Source organism: Hemitrygon akajei, chromosome 1 (assembly GCF_048418815.1).
Source record: "Hemitrygon akajei chromosome 1, sHemAka1.3, whole genome shotgun sequence".
Classification (NCBI taxonomy): domain Eukaryota; kingdom Metazoa; phylum Chordata; class Chondrichthyes; order Myliobatiformes; family Dasyatidae; genus Hemitrygon; species Hemitrygon akajei.
This window is the reverse complement of record NC_133124.1, coordinates 193659682-193686502: the sequence shown is the minus strand read 5'-3', so window position 1 is coordinate 193686502 and position 26821 is coordinate 193659682. Positions and strand designations below refer to the sequence as shown.

General features: G+C 41.0%; 1 protein-coding gene across 1 annotated transcript in view; it reads right to left on the bottom strand.

Annotated features, from left to right (window-relative positions):
- LOC140728366 (scavenger receptor cysteine-rich type 1 protein M130-like) overlaps nt 1-26821 on the bottom strand; it is an 82263-nt gene that overhangs the window by 26097 nt on the left and 29345 nt on the right. Inside the window, exons 3-4 of the mRNA XM_073047026.1 lie at nt 12006-12320; nt 6129-6434 (exon numbers count right to left, since the gene is read on the bottom strand). Coding sequence (XP_072903127.1) covers nt 6129-6434; nt 12006-12320 — 621 coding nt within the window. The remainder of the gene's footprint in view (nt 1-6128; nt 6435-12005; nt 12321-26821) is intronic.

Below are 26821 nucleotides of genomic sequence, written 5' to 3'. Positions count from 1 at the left end.
TTGATAAAATGCAACGAGTTCTCTTCTTAAATTGCTTTCTCTCAAAATTGTCACGAAGTATTTTGTTTTATGTTTTTTGATCACGATTTATCAGTCTTTTGGGGCAGCAGTTTACCACGAACTATCATTCTGTTATTCGTTTTTGTCATTTTTATCTGATTACATTTGAATAATATTCTTAGAAGATATTCGGTTTATGTTTCCTGGTACAATTTCTAAAGCAAAGCAATTAACATAGATCATAGAACATAGTACAGTACAGCATAGTACAGGACCATCGGCCCACAATGCTTTGCCGACCCTTAAACCCTGCCTCCCTTATATCACCCCCCGCCACCTTAAATTCCTCCGTATACCTATCTAATAGTGTTTTAAATTTCACTGGTGTATCTGCCTCCAACACAGACTCAGGCAGTGCATTCTATGCACCAACCACTCTCTGAGTAATATACTTTCCTCTAATATCCCCCTTGAACATCCCAGCCCTTACCTTAAATCTATGTCTTCTTGTAATCAGCAGTGGTGCCCTAGGGAAGAGGCGCTGGCTGTCCACTTTATTCCTCTTAATATCTGTATACCTTATCATGTCTCCTTTTATCCTCCTTCTCTCCAAAGAGTAATGTCCTAGCTCCCTCAATCTCTGATCAGAATGCATACACTCTAAAGCTGGCAGCATCCTCGTAAATCTCCTCTGTACGTTTTCCAATGCTTCCACATCCTTCCTATAGTGAGGCGACCAGAACTGGACACAGTACCCCAAGTGTGGCCTAACCAGAGTTTTATAGAGCTGCATCATTACCTCGCGAATCTTAAACACTACACCTCGACTTACGAAAGCTAAATCTCCATAAGCTTTCTTAACTACCCTATCTAACAGTGAGACAACTTTCAATGATCTGTGGACATGTACTCCCAAAACCCTTTGCTTCTACACACTACCAACTATCCTGCCATGTGTTTGTAATCTGCCTTGGAGCTTGTCCTTCCAAAGTGTACCAGCTCACACTTCTCCTGCACATGCATCTCCATCTGCAATTTCTCAACCCACTACTGCATCCTTTCTATGTTTGTCTGGAATTTCCGTCAATCCTCTACACTATCCACAACACCACAAACCTTTGTGTTGTCTGCAAACTTGCCAACCCACCCTTCTACCCCCACATCCAGGACGTTAATAAAAATCACAAAAAGTAGAGGTCAGAGAACAGATCCTTGTGGGACACCACCAGTCACAACCATCCAATCTCAATATACACCCTCCACCACGACCCTCTGCCTTCTGCAGGCAAGCCAATTCTGAATCCACCTTGCCAATCTTCCCTGGATCCCATGCCATCTGACTTTCTGAATAAACCTACCGTGTAGAGCATTGTCAAATGTCTTACTAAAATCCATGTAAATCACATCCACTGTACTACCCTCATCTATATGCCTGGTCACCTCCTCGAAGAACTCTATCAGGCTTGTGAGACATGATCTGCCGTTCAAAAAGCCATGCTGTCTGTCCCTGATCAGACCATGAGTCTCTAAATGCCCATATATCCTATCTCTAAGAATCTTTTCCAACAGCTTTCCGACCACAGACGTAAGGCTCACTGGTCTATAATTACCTGGACTATCCCTACTACCTTTTTTGAACAAAGGGACAACATTCGCCTCCCTCCAATCCTCCAGTACCACTCTTGTGGACAACGAGGACATAAAGATCCTAGCCAGAGGTTCAGCAGTCTCTTCACCTGTCTCGTGGAGCAGCCTGGGGAATATTCCGTCAGGCCACGGGGACTTATCCGTCCTATTGTATTTTAACAACTCCAACAACTCCTGTCCCTTAATATCAACATGCTTCAGAACATCAACCTCACTCATATTGTCCTCACCGTCATCAAGTTCCCTCTTAGTGGTCAATACCGAAGAGAAGTATTTATTAGGACCTCGCTCACTTCCACATCCTCCAGGCACATCTTCCCACTTTTATCTATTGTCGGTCCTATCTTCATTCCTGTCATCCTTTTGTTCTTCACATAATTGAAGAATGCCTTGGAGTTTTCATTTACCCTTCTCGCCAAGGCCTTCTCATGCCCCCTTCGTGCTCTTCTCAGCCCCTTTGTAAGCTCCTTTCTTACTACCCTATATTCCTCAATAGACCCATGTGATCTTTGCTTCCTAAGCCTCATGTATGCTGCCTTCTTCCATCTGACTAGATTTTTCACTTCACTTGACACCCATGGTTCCTTCACCCTACCATTCTTTATCTTCCTCACCGGGACAAATTTATTCCTAACATCCTGCAAGATATCCCTAAACATCGACCACATGTCCATAGTATATTTCCCTGCAAAAACATCATCCCAATTCACACCCGTGTGTTCTAGCCTTATAACCTCATAATTTGCCCTTCCCAAATTAAAAATGTTCTTGTCCTCTCTGATTCTATCCTATTCCATGATATGTTCGGCATAACTGTGTGGGCCGAAGTGCCTGTATTGTGTTGTAGGTTTTCTATGTGTCTATGTTTCTACACTCTGTGAATAGAAACTCCTGTTCTAGTTAAAACAATCGAATATTCTATCTTCTATATTCCATCTTTCTACCCCCACATTCAGGTCATCAATAAAAATCACGAGAAGTACGGGTCCAAGAACCGATCCTTGTGGGACACCACTAGACACAATCCTCCAATCCGAATGTACTCCCTCCACTCCGAGCCTCTGCTTTATGCAGGCAAGCCAGTTCTGAATCCACCTGGCCAAATTTCCTTGGATCCCATGCATTCTGACTTTCCGAATAAGCCTACCGTGTGCAAACTTATCAAATGCCTTACTAAATCCACGTAGATCACATTCAGTGCACTACCCTCTTCTATATGCCTGGACAACTCAAAGGACTCTAACAGGTTTGTTAGACACGATCTTCCCTTCACAAAGCCATGCTGACTGTCCCTGATCAAACCATGATTCTCTAAGTGCGCATAGATGTTATCTCTAAGAATCTTTTCCAACAGTTTCCCCACCACAGATGTCAGGCTCACTCTTCTATAATTTCCCGGACTATCCCTACTACCTTTTGTATAGAAGATGACAACTTTCGCCGACCTGCAATCTTTCAGTACCATTCCGGTGTACAACGAGGCATACAGATCCTAGCCAGAGCCTTAGCAATCTCTTCCCTTGCCTCGTGGAGCAGTCTGGGGGATATTCCGGCAGGCCCCAGGAACTTATTCCTCCTAATGTATGTAACAACTGCAATTCGACTTCTTCCTTAATATCAATATGCTCCAGAACTGCAATTTTACTCATATTGTTCTCACCGTTATCAAATTCCCTCTTATTGGGTAATACAGAATAGAGGTATTATATTGCGGACCTCGCTCACTTCCACATCCTCCACCTTTTTTTCCTACATTCACACCTGTCATGCTTTTGTTCTTCACATAATTAAAGAAAGCCTTGCGGTTTTCCTTTACCCTACTCGCTAAGGCATTCTCATGCCCCCTTCTTGCTCTGCTCAGCTCCTTCTAAACCTCCTTTCTTGCTACCCTATATTCCTGAATACACACATCTGATCCTTGCTTCCTAAACCTCACGTATGTTGCATTCTTACACCTGAATAAATTGTCCACCTCACTAGTCACCCATGGTTCCTTCACACTACATTTTTTTTATTTCTTCCTAACCGGGACAAATTTATCCCTGGCATACTGCAGGAGATCCCTAAGCATCGAGCACATGCCCATAGTACATTTCCCTGCAAAAACATCATCCCAATTCACACCCGCAATTTCTAACCTTATTGCCTCATAATTTGCCCTTCCCCAACTAATTTTTTTCCTGTCCTCTCTGATTCTATAATTTTCCATGATAATGCTCAAGGCCAGGGAGCGGTGGTCGCTGTCCCCCAGATGCTCACACACTGAGAGATCTGTGACCTCACCCGGTTCGTTACCTAATACTAGATCTAGTATGGCATTCCACCTAATCGGCCTGTCAACTTACTGCGACAAGAATCCGTCCTGAACATAGTTAACAATCTCGACCCCCATCAAAACCATGGTAAATAAACAGGTGCCAATCAATATTAGGGAATTTAAAGTCACCCATGATAACAACCCTGTTATTATTGCAACTTTCTAAAATCTGCCTCCCAATCTTCTCCTCGGTATCTCTGTTGCTACCAGGGGCCTTATAGAATACTCCCAGTAGAGTACTCCCTACGTCATATCTGCAGTTCTCGCATGAAATTTATCCTCCTCCACCTCACAACCTGCTCTAACACTCTGGTTCCCTTCCCCCTGCAAAATTAGATTAAACCCCCCAGAGCAGCACTACCAATCCTTCCCGCTAGGATCTTAGTCCCCCTACAGTTCAGGTGCAATCCATCCCGTCGGAACAGGTCCCACCTTTCCTGGAACAAGGCCCAATTATCCAGAAAAAATGAAGACCTCCCTCCTGCACCAACTCCATAGCAAAGTATTTAACTGCATTATCTTCCTATTTCTTGCCTCACTAGCACGTGGCACAGGTAGCAATCCAGACATGGCAGCTCTGTAGGTCCTGTCCTTCAGCTCTTGCACGTAACTCTCTAAACTCTGTTTGCAGAACCTCCGCTTTCTTCTTATCCACGTCATTGACCACGACATCTGACTGCACACCCTCTCTTTTGAAAATGCAGAGAACTCAATCCGAGTTCCCTGGGACCAGGGAAGCAACAATCCGTCCGAGATTCTTGATCTCTCCCACAGAACCACTTATCTGTGCCCCAGCAATCGAATTCCCTATCGATATTGCTCTCCTCTTTTCCCTTCTGAGCTGAAAGTCCAGTCTCAGTGCTAGAGACGCGACTACTGCAACTCGTCCCTGGTAGGTCGTCCCCAACAACAGTATCCAAAACGGTATACTTATTATTGCTGGGAACGGGCACTTGTGTGCTCTGCTCTTCCTGTCTATTCCCCTTCCCTCTCCGGACAATAACCTAGCTAACTGCCTCCTGACTTTTAGGGTGACTATATCACTGAAACTCCTGACCATGTCTGCTTCTGCCTCACGATTGATCCGAAGTTCATCCACCTACAGCTGCAGTTCCCTAACTCGTTTTCTCAGTTACTGCAGCTGAATGCAACTTTTACAGGTGTAGTCATCAGGGACAATTGTGCTCGCCCTGATTTCCCACATACTGCAACATCATGGTTCAACATCTTAGTAATTTTCTGATTCTGTGTTCCAGTCCTGCTTTTTTTTATCGTTTATATTGGTGTTGCAGGATTAACATTCTTTTACCACAACCTAATCGAATCTTAGCAAACTTTTGTGCATTTAACATCAGGTATTTTACTGGTATCCTTTTCTGTACATTTCCTTGCAGTAATATCCTGCACCATCCCGCCTGAAGATAAGAGTCGCTTATTTCTTCCTCGGTCTTATCTCTTCAATCGCCACCAATGATTCTTTCTTTGTCAGCCCAAACTCCAATGATTCAGGAAATTCTGTCTTTCGAAGCCGAAATAACTGTTTAATATACCAGACCCCATTGTTCTAAGGAGCTTAATATTCCGCTGCATATCAGCTTAGCTGAACAGAGGAGTACTTTTATTTTCAGTCCTAGACAACTTCCCTGCTCCAAAGAGCGCTCTTTGAGGTAATTCTTTCGCGCGGCCATTTGTCTTTATATTGAGTCATTCTATAGCCGGGGAAGGAATAACCTCATTTGAATAGTTGAAGAGCTTATTGTTTTATTTTATTTTTTTTACTTCTCTACTACTATTTGAAATCTGTGCACTTGTGATGCTACTGTGAAACAGTAATTTCCTTTGGGATCAGTAAAATATCTATCTATCTTTTTACCATCTGTCTAATGTATGAGCATATTAGTCAGATTTAGATGTGTGATTCTTGTTTTAACGCATCTAAGTTTCTAAATAGAGGCTTTTTTCTGTTCCTCCTTCAGACCTCCCACATTAAAATCAATCATTAACGTTAACCAATAAGAAATTCTTAACGATCCTCTCCCACAAAATGTCGGTCAATATTACTGCAATCGTTAACGCTTAACAGGAAGAACTATTGATATCTGACCTTTGATTTCCAAGTGCCATTAATATTTGATATTGATTTTTTCTGAAACTTGGTACTCACCAGAACAGATCACAATGATGTTGTTCATGTGGTTGCAATAATGCTTCGTTGGAGAAATTGGACAGTCCGAGAGGGTCGATTCATTACCCTGACATTCAACGCTCTGTGAAGGTTTATTTCCCTCTTCAAAATGGGCTCCTCTCAGCACAGAAACAGCAACTCCGCATTGAAGCTGACTGCACACAACATTGGCATCTTCCATATCCCAGTGTGGGACACACGCCCATTCCCAGTTTTTACCAAATTGCACCTCCAGTCTTCCGGAACATTCATCAGATTCGGACACCAATCTTGGAACTCTGTGATCTGAAAATATAAGATATAAAGCGCAGCCATCATAATGACTATAATAACGATGTGCCGTCAAGTCAATTTGATTTCATATAACTAGTGGGTTAATTTTCACCAGACCGAATAGTTTTCATGCACATGTTGTAAGTTAATGCTGCATGTCTACAACGGACTCGCTGCCGTCCAGATCGAGAATATTCTGCAATCCGAGTTAAATAATCTCTGCGTCACCAGTACATGCTGTCGGTTTGCTCTGTCACGGACTTTACCGATTTTCACATCAGGATATCAGAACTCCGCAGAAAGCATACATTTCCACATTAATTAAAGCGAGGAAGTGATATTATATATATACATACACACACATACAGTGCTACGTGTCTTGCTTCAATAAGTTTGCTCAAATTCATCGTCATTATACTTGTTTTACAAACACTGATTTTCCCCTCAACGCCTGTGATTCAGCATATGTGGAAGACGGAATGCACTTTTCAGCTGCACCCGGATTGATTTCTCGGTTTGGAGGATCATTGATGACAGGGCGCCTGTCTGAATTTACCTGCAACGCTTTACTCTGTTCGGTTTATCTCACGGATTATTGAACTACTAAAGTCTCGATCATGGGCACAATTTTTTCAGGCGGTCTTCTTCTATGTTCACTGAGAAGCCTACTTGAGCTAACTTATTTGGATGCTGTGCTCCCTATTCGACTAAACATTTTTCAATCAGGCGCCTTCTTTCCGTGCAATGCTTGGCTCATACCATCTTAAACTGTTCCCACTTTCTCTGAATACATGTACACTATATTTGTATCCTTTGGAAATATACTCTAATGGTAACTCCTGATGACACAGCTAATGGTTTCACAACTGCCCTAACCTAAACTCTCAGGCATCCAGAGTAAAAATATTCGCACCTTGCCCAATGTTAGTTATAACTCAGGCTGTATGCTGCTGTCAAAATCCTTCCGATTTGTAGATTTATACGGAAACGTAGATTTCGCTGGTGCAAAGATCACCATTACTTCGTTCCCTGGCTTATACCTGCATCCTTAGAAATAACCAGAATTACCGGCCAACCTGCAATCATCCATTGCCTGTAACGTAACTGACAAATATGCACAAAAATATGCAGGTTCTTCATGTTACCCGTAACGGGCAAGGATAGAGTTCAAATACTTACAAAACATGCTTTTAAGAACGAACCAGATCGGGGTGGTGGAAAACCAGTTTCATTGGCAGCGATGCGGTTTATTAATGCAATAAAGCAGAAATGCCGTTGGAATCCAATCTTTAAGATGTTAATTACTTGTTTTTTAGGTACTTGATTGATTTCTGAAGATCTAACCACCTTTCCCTCACATTTCTGCACAGATCTATCAGGTCGCATGTCGGCCTTGTTTATTTTCTTGAAAACGAATTCAGTCTATACTGTCTTTTCTCCATAAATAAAATCCTCTGTTCCAAGAAAAAATCCTTGTTCATCTCTTCTACGACTCCTCAAGCAAAATCATTTTCAAAGTTTCTTATAAAATAGCTGCAGAGCTGCATTTAGTGTTCCAAGTGAAGTGTAAATTGTGTTTTACAAAGTTTTAGCACGATTGCCCAACCCTTTTATGCTTTATTTTGAACTCTGAGAGCAAAGATACTATATGATCTCTGATGCCTTCCGTCGTCCTCTGTTGCCACTTTTGTCCTTCTATGATGCTATGAAGCGCAAGATATTTCTATTTATCAAAATTCTTCAACATTCCTTCTTCCCCTCCTCCTTGTATCTCATGTCCTCGTTTGCTATAGTAAGCTGCATTCCCTCATATTTATCCAGATAAATCTGCCAATATTCCACGCATTGTTCAATTTGATCTATGAACGGCTGCAGCTTAAGGTAATATCCTTCTGCCTATCCCTATGTTTCGTACCTTCTACTTCTTTAAAACCTGTGTGGACGACCATCTGCCAAACAGAACATAATGTTCGTGGGCAAATGATAACGATATTAGTGGCATTTAAAAGACAAAAAGACCAGGTTCGATTTACGAAGGGCTATCCCACTTATCGGCTCTTCATGCTGCCTTGGAGCACTTGGAAAATACCAAAATTTATATCAGGATGCTGCTCATTGACCATGGTTCAGGCTTAAAACAAACATTCCAACCGTTCTGACAGAATTTTCCAGACCTGGGCCTTTTGTACCATCCTCTGCAACTGAATCCTTCATTTCCTCACGGGAAAAGCACAGTCTACGCTGGTCGGAAATAGCATCTCCACCGCGCTGATTATCAACACTGGCGCACCTCAAGTATGTGTGCTTCGCCCACTGTTTTACGCTCTCTACACCCATGGCTGTGTGTTTAGGCGCAGTTCAAATCCCATCTGTGAATTCGCTGACGACTCAATAATTTTTGGCTGAATTTTAGATGGTAATGAAAAGGCGTACAGAACGATATACAGAAGCATAGAAACATAGAAACCCTACAGCATAAAACAGGCCCTTCGGCCGACAAATTCGAACCTGTCCCGAACTGAGAAATTGCTAGGCTTACCTATAGCTCTTTATTTTTCCTAAGCTCCATGTACCTACCCAAAACTCTCTTAAGAAGACCTTTCGTATCTGCTCCACTACCGTTGCCAGCAGCGCATTCCACGCACTCACCACTCACTTACCACTGACATCTCCTCTGTACCTACACCCCAGCACCTTAAATCTGTATCCTCTTGTGGCAACCATTTCAGCCCAGGGAAAAAAGGCCTCTGTCTATCCACACGATCAATGCCTCTCATCATCTTATACACCTCAATCAGGTCACTTCTCATCTTCCGTCGCTCCAAGGAGAAAAGGCCGAATTTACTCAAACTATTCTCATAAGGCATGCTCCCCAATCTAGGCAACATCCTTGTAAATCTCCTCTGCACTTTTTCTATGGCTTCCAAATCCTTCCAGTCGTGAGGCGACCAGAACTGAGCACAGTACTCCAAGTGGGGTCTAGCCAGGGTCCTTTATAGCTCAAACATTACTTCTCGGCTCCTAAATTCAGTTCCACGATTGATGAAGGCCAATACACCGTACGTCTTCTTAACCACAGAGTCAACCTGTGCAGCTGCTTTGAGCGTCCTATGGACTCGGACCCCAATATCCCTCTGATCTTCCACACTGCCAAGAGTCTTACCATTAAAACTATATTATGCCTTCATATTTGACCTACCAAAATAAATCATTTTACACTTATTTTGTTTGAACGCCATCTGCCACGTCTCAGCCCAGTTTTGCATCCTATTAATGTCCCGCTGTAACCTCTGACAGCCCTCCACTCTATCCACAACTGCTCCAACCTTTGTGTCAACAGCAAACTTACTAACCCATCCCTCCACTTCCTTATTCGGGCCATTTATAAAAATCACGTAAGGTCCCAGAACAGATTCCTGAGGCACTCCTCTGGTGACCGACCTCCATGCAGAATATGACCTGTCTACAACCACTCTTTGCCTTTTGAGGGCAAGCCAGCTCTGTTTCCACAACGCAATGTCCTCTTGGATCCCATGCCTCCTTACTCTATCAATAACCCTTGCATGGGGTACCTTATTGAATGCCTTTCTGAAATCCGTTTATATGTAAATATATAAAGCAGTTGTATGGTATCGTAGCAACAATCTTCACTGAACCAAAAAAAAATGATTGTTAACTTAAGAAAGGTTCAGAAGAGGGCACATACACCAGTCCACATATGTGGATCAGACGTGGAATGACTTAGCAATTTCAAATTTCTGAGTGACATTTCCTAGACTACATCTTGGATCCAATACATTGATGAAGTTACAAATAAGGCAGGACGGCGAATGCATTTTTTCGAGTTTGAAGAGATTTGATATGATAGCAAAGGCACTTGAATTTTTTTTTTACAATTGTACAGTGGAGAGCATTATAACTGGCAGCATCGCATTCTAGTATGGGGTGTGTGGGGATGGGGGTGGGAGGGCTGCCGCGCAGGATTTAAAGAAACTACAGAAAGTTGTGGACTGAGTCAGCTTCATCACGGGCACCAGCCTGCGCAGCATTTTCTCTATATCTTGCAAGCAGATGAATTTCTCTTATGCTTTTTAACATTTGCCCTCATTTGTAGATCAGGTAGTGCAAAGCGTAAATATTAATCAAGTATGAGCTCATACGTGATGTACTGCGTTCATAATGGCCAAATGTCAGGAATACACGTGGAGCTCACATCATCTCTCCTTAACATTCTGAGATTGCACATCACATCATCTGTAACTTAGCAGTCAAATATGAACAGAATCTGAACTAGACGGACGCGCAAATTTTACGGCGACAACACTTATGCAATCTTTAATTATCAGGCAGCAAATTTCTCTTTTGATTCTCCCCAATATCATCTTATTGTTGATGTGTCAAAATTCAGGAATGTCAGGCACTGCTAACATGGATCAGCTCCCATAACCCTCAGGATGTCTGAGATAATTCAGAAGAAAGTAACTCATCTGAGTCCATTTCCAACATCTTAACCGAACTTTCTACCACAATAGGCACTCATTTTCTCCATTACCGACACGTAACAGTATTCAGTCTCTACCAACTACATTGAACTTAATTTCCATGTTATTGAAGGTAGCGTCACAAATATAAGTACCACGAGGGAATTGGTTCTCGGGGCGTGATGATCTGCCATTGAGCCTCATACTACCCTGACACTCGCGTAGGTAATGTCAGTATTCAATGCCATAACCAATGTCGTGTCAACATAATATAAACGCAAATGCAATGAATCTGATCTTAAACCAAAAACTCTGGAAATATATCTCAAGTTAAGCAGCATTTGTAGGGAGGGAATAGGAGTTCCTATGTTCTTTCTTTATAACTTTATTTTGCAGCAGGATCTACATGGACATACCGAAGGAAAATAGTTTGCAAAGACGGTGATACAAACAAGGTCTTAACTCTACATTCCGCTCCACAGTTGTTACACAAGATTGCATTTATTGCAAAATCCATTGACGTTATTTCACATTTCCAGTAACAGACTTTTGGGAAATTGTTATTCTATATTCACAGATGCTATCTGTCTAGCTCTACTATAATTGTGGAGAAACGAGGACTTAAACCGTTATTGAGGTGCTTCAATCATGAGGGAAATACACAAAGCTTTTCCCTAAGGGCAGACAACTCCATGGCTCTACCGATGCAAATGCTGTAAAACAGAACAACTAAAAACATGCTATGGATGAACTCAGCGAAGTGTGCATTATTTTGGTATAACATTTCTCGCTGATTCAGATCCGTTTCAGTGTCAGCCCTGACAGCATTTTATCTTGCACCAGAGATGCTCTTTGACCGCTGAGCCCTTTCAAATGCTGTGTCGTGTCCAGCACGGTGTACTAAATGTACGAGTCTAATTAATATCGGTGTAAACGTTCGGTACCACAAATTGCGATCACAACATGACGGGAATAATTTCGACACAGCCTAATTTAGTTTCACGTCACTGGCAGCAGGCTGTCAGTCCGAATTATTTTACAGTCGAGACAACATGGAGCCATCAACCCGGCGGGATAGAAGGGACAATATTCTGATTTTTACCTGAGCAGATGACACTAGCATGATTGGAGTTAAACATCCCATAATTAGCCCACGCTTCAGATTTACACTCCCTCAGGGTTGCTTCGTTTCCGTTGCACTGAACTTTGTAGGTCACAGCGGGTTCGGAGCCTTCTCCAAAGTGAGCCCCGCCCGGGGCATCCACAGCTTCGCCGCAACCCAGCTCCCGGCACACCACAGTCGCATCTTGCAGATCCCATTCATTATCATGCACAGTCCACCAGCTTCCCACGTAGTGAACCTCCAGTCTCCCGGCGCATCGACTGCCTCCGTTCATCAACCTCAACTTCACGCTTTCTGAAAAAATATCAGTTAATGAGAGATCAATCTTTAACGTCAGTTTAAGATTGCGGCTAGTCGGTGCTCAGCAAACCGCTCCCTCTGCCCACCCTCCCCAAGCATTTAAACTCCGCCGGTGCCGAGTGATGATCAAACGAACAATCAGGCTCTTGGCAGGCAACGCACGAACTGCTAAACATGACAAAAGCAGACAGTAAGCTCGTGATCATCCCGAGAACCGGGAGTAATCCGGTCGTTCCGGAGACAAAGCGTTTCCCAGAAAAAAAGGATGTGTTGAGGGTTCTTTTTCTCTTTTCGGAGAACAGCTGTTAGAATGCTTGGGTCAGTGCCCCGGGGCACTCAGCCCTTATCAACTCACTGATAGAACCCAAACTTGTTTGGACGGGAGCAGACATTCCTGCAAATGGGGCCCAACAGAGAAAGAGGTAAATTGAGCCTTAACGTGATTTCACCCTCAACACTCAAAATTAAAATAAACTGTGTGAACTGCTTTAAGCTTTGGGACAATATCGGCGGAGTCATATCAATGCCGCATCCCTGCACGGGATTTCAGCAATCTCCTCTCAGCTTGATTTTCAGTGACAACCAGATCCAGCCCTACGCTTAGGGATAATTACGAAAGATTACCTGACCGGTCAGGCTGACAATCCCCTGGACGCCCTAAAAGAAGAAATACATAATTAGATTTAGCTGTGGAGCGGTCGCGTTGGGACATAGAAGCGGGGGTGTTCATGGGAGGCGGGTTAGCAAACTTACAAAGCCATCAGCCAGAAATGCGTTAATGATGTGAGGCGGTGTATACCGAACTGTCATAGAAGAGTAGTTTCACTTTGTCATATATTTGTTTTAATTACATCATAATCACGAGTCGACAGCTGTTATTTTACATCGTGTTGTTGCATTGAAAATCACTTTCGGTGTGCTGACATCTGGACACATTATGAGGTTAGAGGTCACATCTGTTTAGTTCTCTCTAACACCTATGGATGACCGACGATTGGTCCGCCTCTACTAGTGCAAGGCAAATGAGACGCAGAAAAATATTTTTTTTAGGACCCCGGTAATTTCCCTACCCCACTCGCGACATCTCAAAATAGCCCAAATTAACTGGTCTCAGCGGAAAAAAAAAAGTCATAGAGCACTCCAGCACAGAAGCAAGCCATTCAGCACATTACTCAGTGCCTACCTACTATTTTGCCTCGTCCCATCTACCAGCACCCGAAACCCAGCACTTCGTAACCCTCCGACATATGTACCTATTCAAACGTCTTTAAGTGTTACAATTGACACCGCATCCACCAATAGGGCTCACTGTTCGTCACGCTTGCGCCAACTTCTGAGTGTGGTAAATATTTCTTAATTTACCCGAACCCATCACCAAAGCTGAGAGAAAAGTTCTGCATATATTTACTCTATCTGTACTGGACATAATTGTGTATGTCTCTATCAGCTCTTCCCCAAATACTATCCAGGGAATAAACTGCAAATCTATTCAACCTAACTCTTTAACTCAAATCCGCAAGTCCTGTCAACGTCCTTAACAGTGGTGCGTGAAAATTTGTGAACCCTGTAGAAAACGTGATCAGACCTTTCCATGTGCGAAAGCTAGATAAAGAGAAATCAATTACATAAGTAACACAAGAACACATACGTGATCATTTCCTTATTAAGAATAATGATCCAATATTACATATATTGTTAGAAAAAACGTATGTGAAATTTCCTTTCAGTAACTGGTATGAACCCCTTGTACATCCATAACTCGACCATTCTAAACTGGAATTAACATCTTTTTGAAATATTCTGGTATTAATTTACTCTTGTCTTTCGGCTTGTTGCCTTGTTGCATTATTCAATTTCTCACAAGCTTCAGGTGACGGACTGTTACCCTAACATTCTCCTGTAAAATGTCTTGATACAATTACTAATTCATATTCCCTCCACGATTACAGAATTCCCAGGCCTTGATGCTGCTGAGCAGCCCCAAACCATGACGTTACTTCTGTCATGCTTCACAGTTTGGATGAGGTTTTCGTGTTGATGGGCAGTGCCCCTTTTCCTCCAAACATAACAATGTGCATTTCTGCCAAAAAGGTTAACTTCTCTGTTTCAGGACTGTTAAAGAACATCCAGGTGTTCTTTTGCAAACTTGAGAATTGCAGCAATGTTTTATTTTGGTGAGCAGCGGTTTCCTACATGGTGGATACATGAACAGAGATTATTGCAGGTCTTTTGCTGTTACCCTTAGGTTCTTTTTTCACCTCCTTCAGCATTACACGTTGTGTTCTTTGTGTGATCGTTGCAGGGTGACACTTCTTGGAAGACTATCAACAATATTGAGTATCATCCACTTGTAAACAGTTCCTCTTACAGTGGACTGATGAACACTCAGGAGTTTAAAAATGTTTTTGTAAACATTTCTAAATGTTTAGAAAATTTTCTCTCTCCAGCTTGATGCATTTCTACAATTCATCTAAGGACCACTGAACATTTTGATCGAGGCAGGGTGCAGACAAAGAGATCTTTCTCCAGAACAGCTGACCTTGTCTGCATTTTTACAGGGCAGGGCACATGTACAACACACACTCCAATATAAACTCACTGATTGGAACACCTGACTCCAAATAGCATTTGTGGAAGGCATTACCCCAGATGTTTACAGACTTTTTCCAACAAAAATACAAGTAATATTTGATCATTTGTCTTAACAAGTAAGTGAACAATTATGAGGTTTTGTGTTATTTATTTGATTTGGTTCCCTTTATCTAGTATTAGGACTTACGTGAAGATTTGATATCACATTTTATGTCATATATATACAGAAATAGAGAATATTCTACAGGGCTCACAAACATTTTGGCACCACTGTATTTTGACTCTGCATTCCTTCAAGCTTATTAATATCGTTGCTGTAGGTAGATGACCAGTACTGCAACCAACACTTCAATTTCAGCCTCACCAAGGTCTTAATACAACTTCGACGTAACATCCCAACTCCTGTACTCAAAACTCTCATATACAACGGTCAATGTGCCAAAAGCTTTCTTTATGATGCTATCTACCTGTGATGTAACATTCGTGGAAGCATGAATCTGTACTCCCAGATTCATTTCTTTGCCGAACACCTCAGCACGAGCATTCGTTACCTCAGGTTCTTCTTCTGAAGTGCACACCTAATATTTGTTAGCATTAAATTGCATCTGCCATTTCTCAGCCTATTCTCATCGCCAGTCCAGATTACTCTGCAAGATTTGACAGCCTTCCTCGCTGTACACTATGCTGCCAACGTTGATGTTATCAACAAATTTGATAAACCATTTTACTTATTACTAACAATGGACCCAGCTCTGCTCCTTGTGGCATACCACTAGTTCCGGTCAGAGAGTTCTAGCCCAGGAACTGGAAGGTTGTGAGGACTTGCTAATTATTTATCCCGGACTAAAGGTGCTTTGCGCAAGCCTAGCGAATGCATCAGTCCAATCCTTCTCTTTTAGTTCCCATGCACTGATTGCATTTTTGGTGCTTCGGCTGCCTTAAGCACCGATTTTCATGATGTTTGTCTTCAAAGGCAAAAATACCGCTAACTGATCCTTTTTCCATATTTGTTCATCTTAATACCATGATCGCTGAGAATCATTTATATCTGTTTATTTGAAATGACTAGATGATATTGCTCACGCTATATCAGCATAACACTTCTCTTTGCCAGCATTAGCTTCGGCATAAAAGGCAATTGATCTGTTCCAAGACTCGGGTTCAAATTAACATGTTTTCCATTATCTCCACTTAGGCACTGCAAAGGTTACTTACATTTTAACATTTGATTTGTATAATGCGAGATGACATTGCAAGGGTTACAGGTTACTTCATCCTTATATTAGATAATCTGGACACAGCAAATTATGAAAGCCCCCCACGTCTGAGTGCTGGGAACATCTTGCTTCCGTGACAGGAACAATCCCACACATTGCCATTTGCCTGTATCTTATTTCTGCGAACTCGTAAATGTTTGGTTATGTTCATAAACTTCAAGGGCACTGATAAACTGCGTGGACAATGTTCACGCTTTTGTTTTCTATTTGGTGAATGTGGACAAGGAAGTAGTAAATAACATGATAAACGTTCTAACGTCAAATCTCATTCAATGGAATATTTTTCATAGAACCATAGAACATTACCGCACAGAAACAGACCTTTTGGCCCTTCTTGGCTGTGCAATTCCCTCCGTGGAAGGGAAATTATGGGGAATCTTTTTTTATTTGTAAATATTTCATAAAGATCCTTCAGTTGTTTACTGAAATTTGAAGCAATATCAGTCCCACTCCCACTGTTGTTTAACTCCACGATCTGTATAATGAAACATCAAACTTTTAATTCTTGTCTCACCTAACGATAAAAATAAATTGAATCATTCGGTTCATTATTCAGTTCAGAATAACAAGATCATTATTCTCATTAGACTACTTTTCTTTACCCTGACACCTTATATCTCACAAATCAACTATTCTTTGGCTGCAATTAATCACTGCTCTAAGATAATTAACTTAGCAATCGAAAAGTAATTTGTTTCTGTGTGGAAACCAGAGCACCAGGGAGACTGACTGTGATATGACAAAGTGAATGTAGAAATATAGCATTTTGTGTGCCGCAGTCCAGAGGAGCTATCGGATTGGGTTAAGGTGGCGGGCGGTGGAAGAGTTTAAAAGTAGAAGGGGTAGTCGGCACATTTTGTACTAAACAGTTTCAGGGAAGACATTGGATTGCACTTGGCAAGGACCAATAAAAATAAGTTAAGTTTAAGTCGCCATTTTATGACTGGGCCAGTTTTGGAGAGAAGAGTTAAGGATTGGCTCATTGAGGCTTCTATGAGGAAAAGTCGTGTTTTTAATGTATTATTTCTCTTATTGCATATTTGGAGCAGCGTGGTGCCGGATTTCATACTGAAATGTTCTCCTTGCCGGATGTAGAATGCGGAGAGACCTCCTGTGTCTGTGATGATTACACCTGCAAGACGTTCATCCAGCTGCAGCTTCTAAGAGACAGTGTTTAAGAGCTGGAGTTGGAACTGGATGAACTGCGGATCATTTAAGTGGTTTAAGGGTTGTTAGATGGGACATACAGGAAGGTATTAGCACCCGCGGTGCAGGACACAGATATCTGGCGGGCCATCAGGAGGGGAAAAGGGGATAGGCAACCAGTTCAGAATACTCTGTGACTGTATCCTGAACAACAGGCATAAAGCTTTGCATACTGTGGGGAGGGATGACTTAACAGAAGAAAGCCGGAATAACAGGTCTCCAACGCCGAGTCTGACTCTGGTTCAAAAAGGAAGGGGGAAAAGAGGTGAGCTGTAATGATAGTTGATTCAATGGTTAGGGGTACAGAAATGAGTTTCTATGGTCAAGAACAAGATTCCCGAATGGATATTTGCCTTCCGCGTTCCAGGATTAGAGATATCTGTTGTCAATTCCACAGCATTCTTAATTGGCAGAGTGAACAGTTAGAGTTCTTGGTCCACGTGGGTAATAATGGCATGAGTGGGATGGGTGACCAGGTCCTGTAAAGTGAGTTCAGGGAGTTAGGTACTAAGTTGAACGAGAGATACCCTATAGCGAGAGCTTCACCTTTTGCTGGATAATTGAGCTGTCTTCCAGGGAAGTTGGGATCAGTACAAGAAGAATGGTTTCCACCTGAATTGGAGAGAGATCAATATCCTTGTGGGAAGGTTGGCTTGTGATGCATGGGGAAGAAGTTTCATGGTTGGTGAAATTTAAATTATAGTTTCAATAAGATAAGAACCGTTGTGTCAGCAGATCACGAAGGTAGTCTAGCGGATCGGGAGAATGATTGCTACCTACTCAAACGGTTAGGAATTAATACACTGAGAAGGGCAGGACTAATGTTCTGGGCTGCAGATAGTATATTTTAATGCAAGGAATATTGTTCGAAATGCTGAGAATTTCAGTCATGGATGATCAGGCAGAATTATGACATTATATCCATTAGTGAGAATTGATTGCGGGAGGAATGACAGCTCACTATTCCAAGGTTTTGTTTCTTAGACGTGATAAGGCGGGAGGGATTAAAAGGATGAGTGATCGCATTACTATTCAGGAAAATGTCACTCGAGTGCTCAGTTAGAACAGATTGCATATCTCGCCTAGTGAGTTTTGCTGAGTCGAACTGAGGAATATGAAAGTTATACCATTTTAATCGGAAATTATTATTGATCACCCAAGCGTCCACGTGATTTAAAGGAGAAAATATTTAAGGAGATCACAGAGAAATCATAAGGATGTGATCGAAGGTGATTCTAACTTTCCTCATATTGATTTATCTTCCCATTTTCTTAATGGGTTGGAATGACTTTAGGTTGCCAAATGTGCTCAGAGAAGTTTCCAAATTAGCACTGAGAAGTCCCAACTAGAGAGACTGCAATGCCAGATCACATGTTAGGTAAGGAGACGGGACAAGTGACAGCCGTTAGTGTAGGGCAACAATTTGTATCTAATTATCATATACAATTAGATTCAAGGCAATTATAAAAAAAAAGTTAGGTCTGGTCCTCGAGGTGCTATTTTAAATTAGCGAAAGGCCACCTTCCATCGCATCAGAAAGGATCTGGCAAGTGTAGACTGAGACATGTTGTTGTTTTTTTTTTTCTGGCAAATGTGTACAAAGTAAGAATGAGGTATTCAAAATTGAAAATTTGAAAATACAGGTTGTATGCTTCTGCCTGAGTAAAAGGCAAGGGTAACAGGTTCAATATACTTTAGTTTTTGAGAAACGTTGAGCCCCTGGTTAAGAAAAAGGCGGAGTTGCACAGCAGGTATAGGCAGACTGAAAAAAATGAGGTTCTTGAGCAGTATAAGGAATGCAGGACAAGGAAATCAGAAACGCTAAAAGAAGGCTTGAGTTTTCTTTTCTTGTAGGTAAGGTGAGGTAGGATCTTAATAGCTTCTAAAGATATGTAAAGGGCAAATGGAAAGCAATGGACAAAATTTGTCCTCTGGAAAATCACTGTACTAATCTATGCGAGAAGCAATTAGAGATCGGAGGTGGGGGGGTGATCTTAAACTGATTTTTTTGCATCTTTATTTATTCGGGCAAGTAAAAGATTTTATAGATTTGAACCAACGCAGCAGCGAATTCTTGGACGCTGTACAATGTACAGAGCAGGCAGTATTTGTTCTTTTGAGGCAAATTAGATTGGATATATCCCCGGGTCCTGACAAGATATTCCCTCGAAACCTGAACGAGGCTAATGCAGAGACTTCAGAGACCTTAGCAGGGATACTTAAAAGAATTTTATCCACGCATGTGATACCGCAGGATATGAGGATAGGTGATGCTGTTCTGTTGTTCAAGATAAGCTGTAGGAATACGCCAGAAAATCGTAGGCCGGTGAGGCTGACATCAGAAGTGGAAGGTTATTGTAAAGTATACTACGAGACCGTGTATATAGGTATTTGGGTAGACAGTGATTGATTAGGAATAGTCAACTTGAATTTGCCCGTTGTACTTCATGGCTAACCAATGTTACAGAACTTTCCGACTATGTTCCGTGGAAAGGCGATTAAGGCAATGCAATGGATGGTGTCCACATTGACTTTGAAGGATATTTGACAAGGTCCCGCATGAAAGATTGGCCAAGATAGTTCAATCGCTTGGCATTCAAGGAGAAGTAATAAATTAGATTAGAGACTCGTTTTAAATAAGGATCCACAGTGAGGGTGTTTATCATTGCCTCGCAAACTGGAGACCTGTGACTTGTGTCATGCCATAGCGATAGGTTAGGTGAGCAATAGCGTACATAGGAGGGCTGTAGACGAGAGGGATCTCGTAATACAGATCCATCGTTCCGCGAAAGTGGCGTCACCGGTAGATAGGGTCGTAAAGAAAACCTTCACAAAACAATATATTGAGTACAGGAGTTGGGTTGTTATGTTGAAATTCTATTTAAAAATTGGTGAGGTTCAAATTAGAAAATCGTGTGCAGTTTTGGACCATAAGACATAGGAGCAGTATAAGGTCATTCAGCCCATCAGGTCTGCTCCACCATTTCATCTTTACTCTTCTGGGATCCCGCGCAACCCCGTATATACACACGAAATGCTGGAGGGACTCAACAGGCCAGTCAGCATCTATGAAAAGGAACCAGTCGAGGTTTCGGGCAGAGACCCTTCGGCAGGACGACTGCTGTACACTTGTCCATTGATGCTGCCTTGCCTGCTGTCTTCCTCCAGCATTGTCTGCGCTTTGCTTCGATTTACACCATCTGCAGGGTTTCTCCTATTTCACACACAACTCCACACACCTGCCTTCTCGCCATATCTTTTGATGCCCTGACCGATAAAGAAACGATCACATTCCGCCTTAATTATACGCACGGCCGGGCTTTATGATAAGTTAAATCACCACTGTAAATTATCTATTTTATGTGGGTGAGTGGTACAATCCATGCCAGTACATTGAGAAAGAAAGAAATTGAAAAAGGAATAACTTATAAAGCGGTTGTTGCTGATCATCGCAGTCTCGGTGAGCGGACGTGGATCTCTGCATGCTGCCTGTTTTTGGACGGTGAATTTAAGTTATCTTTATTTGCAACGGCAAACATAACGAAACAGAATGCAGCTGTTTAAAGTTCCGCAGGTGTACGTATATTTAAATGCTAACTTATAACACAAATTAACTTTGAAGTTTCTTAGATGTTCTCTTAATGAGAAGTTCTGAACAATAATTGCTGCCTGAAATAGTATCAGTCAGGGTCCAAATTCGACTAATGCCTTATGGATGAAATGGCTATGTTTTTGTATTCTGACTAGCTTTTGTTATCCTTAAAATACTCATAATTAGTATCCCTTCGGATATCACAATCCCGAGGATGAAGCATTCATAGTGAAAAAAAGTTATACTTTGTGTACCACTATTCCTTGGAGCATAACGTTTGTAAAATACATCTACTATTAAAAGTTTACAAATGCCATATTCTATTTTCAAAGCAGGAGCCAACGACAGAAGTATGCAACGAAGAATCTAAAAGTAAGTAATATACATAGTAACACTCGACAAATTAGTTTGTTTCAGCCGAGTAAGAGAGATTTTTTTTTCCGTTTTCTTACCATAAACGTTGAGCAGGCAACTTAATGTTAACTCAATTTTTCATTTATTCGATGGTCCTGTCCTCCAGAAGGTTCCCGCTATTTAACGGTCAAGCAATAAACGTTTTGAATAAAATATTTGGCAGGTAATAAAGAAGGTAGTCGCGTGCTTATTTTACTAAAATCTACCCATCGTTTAACTTGGACAGAGGAAAACGGAATGTGGATTGAAGTTCAACAACTCAGGAAATACGATTCCTCGCGTGCATATAATGGAACATGGGAAAGTGCATTGACAAAAAGTTTGGTTGTTTTTCTCAGGACACATAAACGTACAACATTTATATTTTATAGTCAGTTTGATATATAATCACATATTAATTATGATATTTAATAACTAATTCAATTCCATCACATTATCATCTGTATGGAAGTTATAGTGTTAGCATCCTTCGAATAATTTAAGAACAATAACAAAATTAATATTCAGCGTACTCACAAAATGCTAGCGGAACATGCAGAACCGGCAGCATCTATGGAAAAACGTAAACAGGCGACGTTTCGGGCTGAGTCCCTTCATTAGGACATTTTTGTATATATTGCTTTAATTTCCAGCAACTGCATATTTTCTCTTGTTTTCAATATTGTGTTCTCAGTATAACAGAATGATTTTAGTCATGAAAAACGAGTCCAAAACCTGACATAAAATACAGTGTTCAAGCTCGTTTGGTTCACTGTGCCGCGAGGTGGTAGAAATAGCGGTAACTGCAAATTACTAGTGATCGGAATGGTTGCGAGCTTTCAACCAGGAACAGCTCCAGCGTTGGCTGCTGCTCACGTTCACTGAGTTATACACACTGCACTCTAGTGTGTTGTTTCGCAACAGTGACTACTCTCCAGTTCTGAAAAACTCTGATAATTATTCAGTTTGTAACATCGTTTCAGATTACTTGTTAGTTTGTGGATGGCGATTTTATGAGACGAAGAAATACTGAACTGAAAGGAGATAAATAATACAGACGCCATTTTCACAATATTCCACACGGTAACTTTAACCCGGAAAGAGGGACCACAAAAGTGGAAGAATGTTCAAAATCATAACATCTGCGATTCTTCACATCTATAGATTAGAACTCCGAAAAATACTCTAAGAAAAGCATGTGTTTGTTTTCTCCGGGGCGTGCAAAAGTGCTGAATTAAAATGCAGAATTAAATAATATCGCATATTTGATGAAAAGATATTTGAAGAATAATTAATTTCCAGCACTATATGGAAGTTCCTCTGTTACCAACTTTCAATTGTTGCATTTAAGAATACCAACAGTGTTCGTTGTATAACATGATAAATGTGAAAAGCCTTGTCAAAATCTGAAGTAACGGCATTTTTTAAAAATGTGTTCACTTCACCGGTTCATATGTTGGAAGAGAGTGGTGTAATTCATAATTTCCAACGATAAGAATATGTGCGAGCATTGAGGCTCTAACGGCTACAGTTTCGGCGTATGCTCAAGCTCAGTCAGTTATTGCACCAAACTCTAGTTCGCTGTGTCCCAACAGTTCTTGCCCACCAGGTCTGATAAACTCAAATTAATAATCAATTTTTAGCATGACAATTCACAGATGCTGCGGATGTGGTGTTTTTGAGAAACATCCCCATGGACTGTCACAAGCAGGGCACCGAAAAGAGGAGAGTTGGGGATGAGGCCAGCGACCCAATCCCAAAGAAATCGAGTGCGACAGAAGCAACAGCAGAAGCTCTAAAAGCCTCATTTTTGGCTCAGGGCTCTAGCGAGCTGCTGTCGGCGGCCTATGCCCCAGTAGGTCTGATCGGCTTTAGTAAGTGTTTATAACATTAAGATACACAACGACGTTGTTGAAGTGCAATTTCACTGTTTAATGTTTGATAGAAATCTCAAAATCTGAAGTCCACGATTTAATGGAAACACTTATAATTGGCCAAAAAGATATGAAACCATGCTAACAAAAGAAAAAAGAGGGGGTGGGGGAACTTTCAAAATGTGCATTCAATTTAACTAAAACGTTAATATAAAATTTCAGTGCTCCATTTCTATCATCTGAAAACAGAAATAAATCAGACCGTTTTCTGATCTCTTTTGCAATTTGTCTCTAATAATGAAATCACATTAAGGTTTGAGTTGGATAGGTGAGCAATGCAGAGCAGAAAGATATTTTCCACTGTTTAAATATATCCACTTTTTTTTCATCGCTATGTCAAACTTGAGAGAGAATCACAATTGTTTATGTATTCCATACTCCATATCTATTGGTAACAGAGTGATAACATTGCACGAAAGTACTCTAGACATTAATAATAAACAAGACGCCTGTAACAGAAAAGCTCAATAAACTCACATTTCCAGATTTGCAACATAAGCAGTGCCAAAAAGGACCACAGCATTCTCGTTGTAATCAGTGATAGCGATGGCTCTTGAGTTTAAACCTTCTAAAACGTTCTAACGTTCCGATTGATCTGAAAGTTAACTCTGTGACAGCCACTTTTTATGGTTAGAAAAAATCTAGCAATAGATTTTCACACTATGCAGGCATGAACAACAGTTTACTGAAATGCGCCAATGAGAATGTACCTGTCCTTTCATGGACATCTCGGATTCATTTTCGCTCCCCCTAAGAAACCAATGAACTGAGTAAAGTCATTGACCTGATATTTGCATACTAAAAATCCGCTCGGCGGCGGTCACATACATTTACCACCGCCTAAAGGATTATTCAGCCCATTACAAAAACTGTGTTTTAGAGTAACTGTGTGTTAGTGTAGTGTAAGTGTTTAGTGTTACACTTACACCAGTGTAACTTTAGTGTAAGTTGTTATGATGTTGTTGTCATCATAACAACATGATCGTTGTTATGTAATCATGTTACTGATTAGTCACCTACGCAACTGCACAGTTTACCACTTTAACAAATGATTCCGAGATCCCGTCTTTGAGCACACTTTAATTATTTTTCCTGTGTGACCAATATTCATGAACCAAAGAACGTATTATATCTTGTCCTGCATCTTTATTCTCCGTAACTCCCTGTCACACCAAATATTCTGTTATTTCCACACAAAATGACTAAAAGAAAAAATGATGTAATTTTCCTGGGCAATAAAAGTCACTTTGCAGAAATTTCTCAATCGCTTAGAAAGGAATAATGTTCTCCAGCGCCCATAATCATTTTACTGTGCTTTAAAATGTACTTTAAATCTAAGTAAATCACAAGCTAAGTTTGCTTTTCCTTCATTTCACTCCATTTGTTTTATTGGACGGGTAGTAATAGCAATAATGAAGTGATATGCATCTGTCATCAGATGTAGGAGATCAGGGGTCAGTAGTCCCTGCAGACTATATTTCATGAGGATTTTCATCTCAGACATTGTGATTCAATTGAAGCAGCATTTGCACACGCTGAGGCAGAGATCACTCTTGTGCCTAGGCAGTTCTCAAAAATACGGCTTTGCGTGTTGTTGAGATGTGGGTTCCTCTCCACAGGGTAAATGGCAGAGCTTGCCAGAACACTGCAACAACTGCGGCCAGAGTATATAAATTTCAGTTAAGTAAAAATGATATGGAATTCTAAAATCAGAGATACAGAGACTCTGCGGCTCTGTGGCTCAAAGTTAATTCCGGAATGATAAGCTGGTTCCATGGTGCCAAGGTCAACAAAATCTCTGGGTGGTCACGTAACGTTATGATAGCTAGGTGAATCTCGAGAGATCGAAGTGGCAGTAGTATGGATCCAAATCTGATATCAGAAGTTGTGGAGAATGAAAGTAAGGTGGAGTTTACAAAATTTACATCTGAAAGAAAAGACAGGCAGAGAGAGGTTATAGAATATTGTGTTACAGATAGAGTGAAGTGTGTTCATTCCAAAACAAGGTGAATTTGATGTAAAGCTGGTGAAGGCAGAGCCTGGATCAATTCATTTTCTATGATGTTGTCTCCATGATATAAATATGGTTATGAGAGGGAATGGACTAACAGCTCAACTTTCTAGAATTTAAATATTGCAAAAGTGATAGAAAAGAGAGTAAAAAAGGTGGATGACTTGCATTACTATTGAGGGAGATTGCCACAGCTGAATTCGCAGGAGCCCATACTGGAGGGCTTATCTACTAAGGTAATATGGGTAGATTGAAGAACGACAAAAGCTGCAGTTACTCCAGAGGATTGTATAATTGACTTCCCAATGATCACTGGGACCTGTGAACAGATACGAAGATGGAAAGATCTATATCATCCTATATTGCTAAAGTGGATGTCTTTAATGTACCAATATTGACAGTCAATCAGTTCTGGAAAATCAGTTCTTGTCAGAATGATCAATTCAGATCAACAGGGTGACTCAGGAGAGGTTACAACTGCACAACTAAAATGAAGATAATTTATGTATGGGGATAGAGACTGTTGTAAAAGTACAAAACAGGTATGTTGCATCTCTATTCACAAACGAGGAACTCATAGAAGAACATAGGATCAGTATGAGCTACTCCAAAACACAAGGTCATTTTTAGTTCAAGAAGTCGATAATGTTGAGTATTTTTGAAGAGCATTCATATGTATAAGCCTCCAGAGACTGGAGTGATTTATCCCAGTTCAGGGAGAGAGGCAAAGGTGAAGATTGTAGAGACTTTGATGAAGATTTTGTCTACTCACAAACAAGCAAAAGGATTAATCTAAGAAACTCGAGGCTGGTGAGCCTTACATCTGTGGTGGAGATTTTTTCTTAAGTTTTGAAGGGATAGGATTAATATGATGGTATTAAAAATGAAAATAATATGGTAAGAGGGATAGATGACATGGTATTCTGCAGGACAAGTTATCTTTCACCAACTGCACATAGATTTTCAGAATGTTACCAAAGTTGTTGATGACAGTAGAACAGTTGATGTTTTCTACACGGACATTAGCAACATGTTTAAAAGTGTCTCTCTGGTGGGTTAGTTTGGATTGCATTAAGAATTGACTTGCCCATAAATAACAGAGGATTTTGATTGAAAGATAATATTCTCGCAGGAAGAGGTTATCCTGTCGTGTTCCACAGTGATTGGTGCTGAGAGCTCAGTTGTATGTAATATAACAAAGGGGTTCTTTTGTAAGTTTGTTCACGTCACCGATACTGAGGAAGTATGAAGTGTGGAGAAGGACATCAAAAGATAGCGTTTGACACCTATGTCTTGCATGATTCAGGAACTAATGATGCAGTTGTACAAAACATTTGCCTGGGATCTGGAGCACTAGGTTCCATTATGAAGATGTGTGTATTTTAAACATGGTGTGCAGAATAGTTTTACCAAGGTTACTGTCTGTGTTAGATCGCATTAGCCCTAAATGGAGGTTAGATACATGAGAATTATTTTGGTGGAGTGTCAGA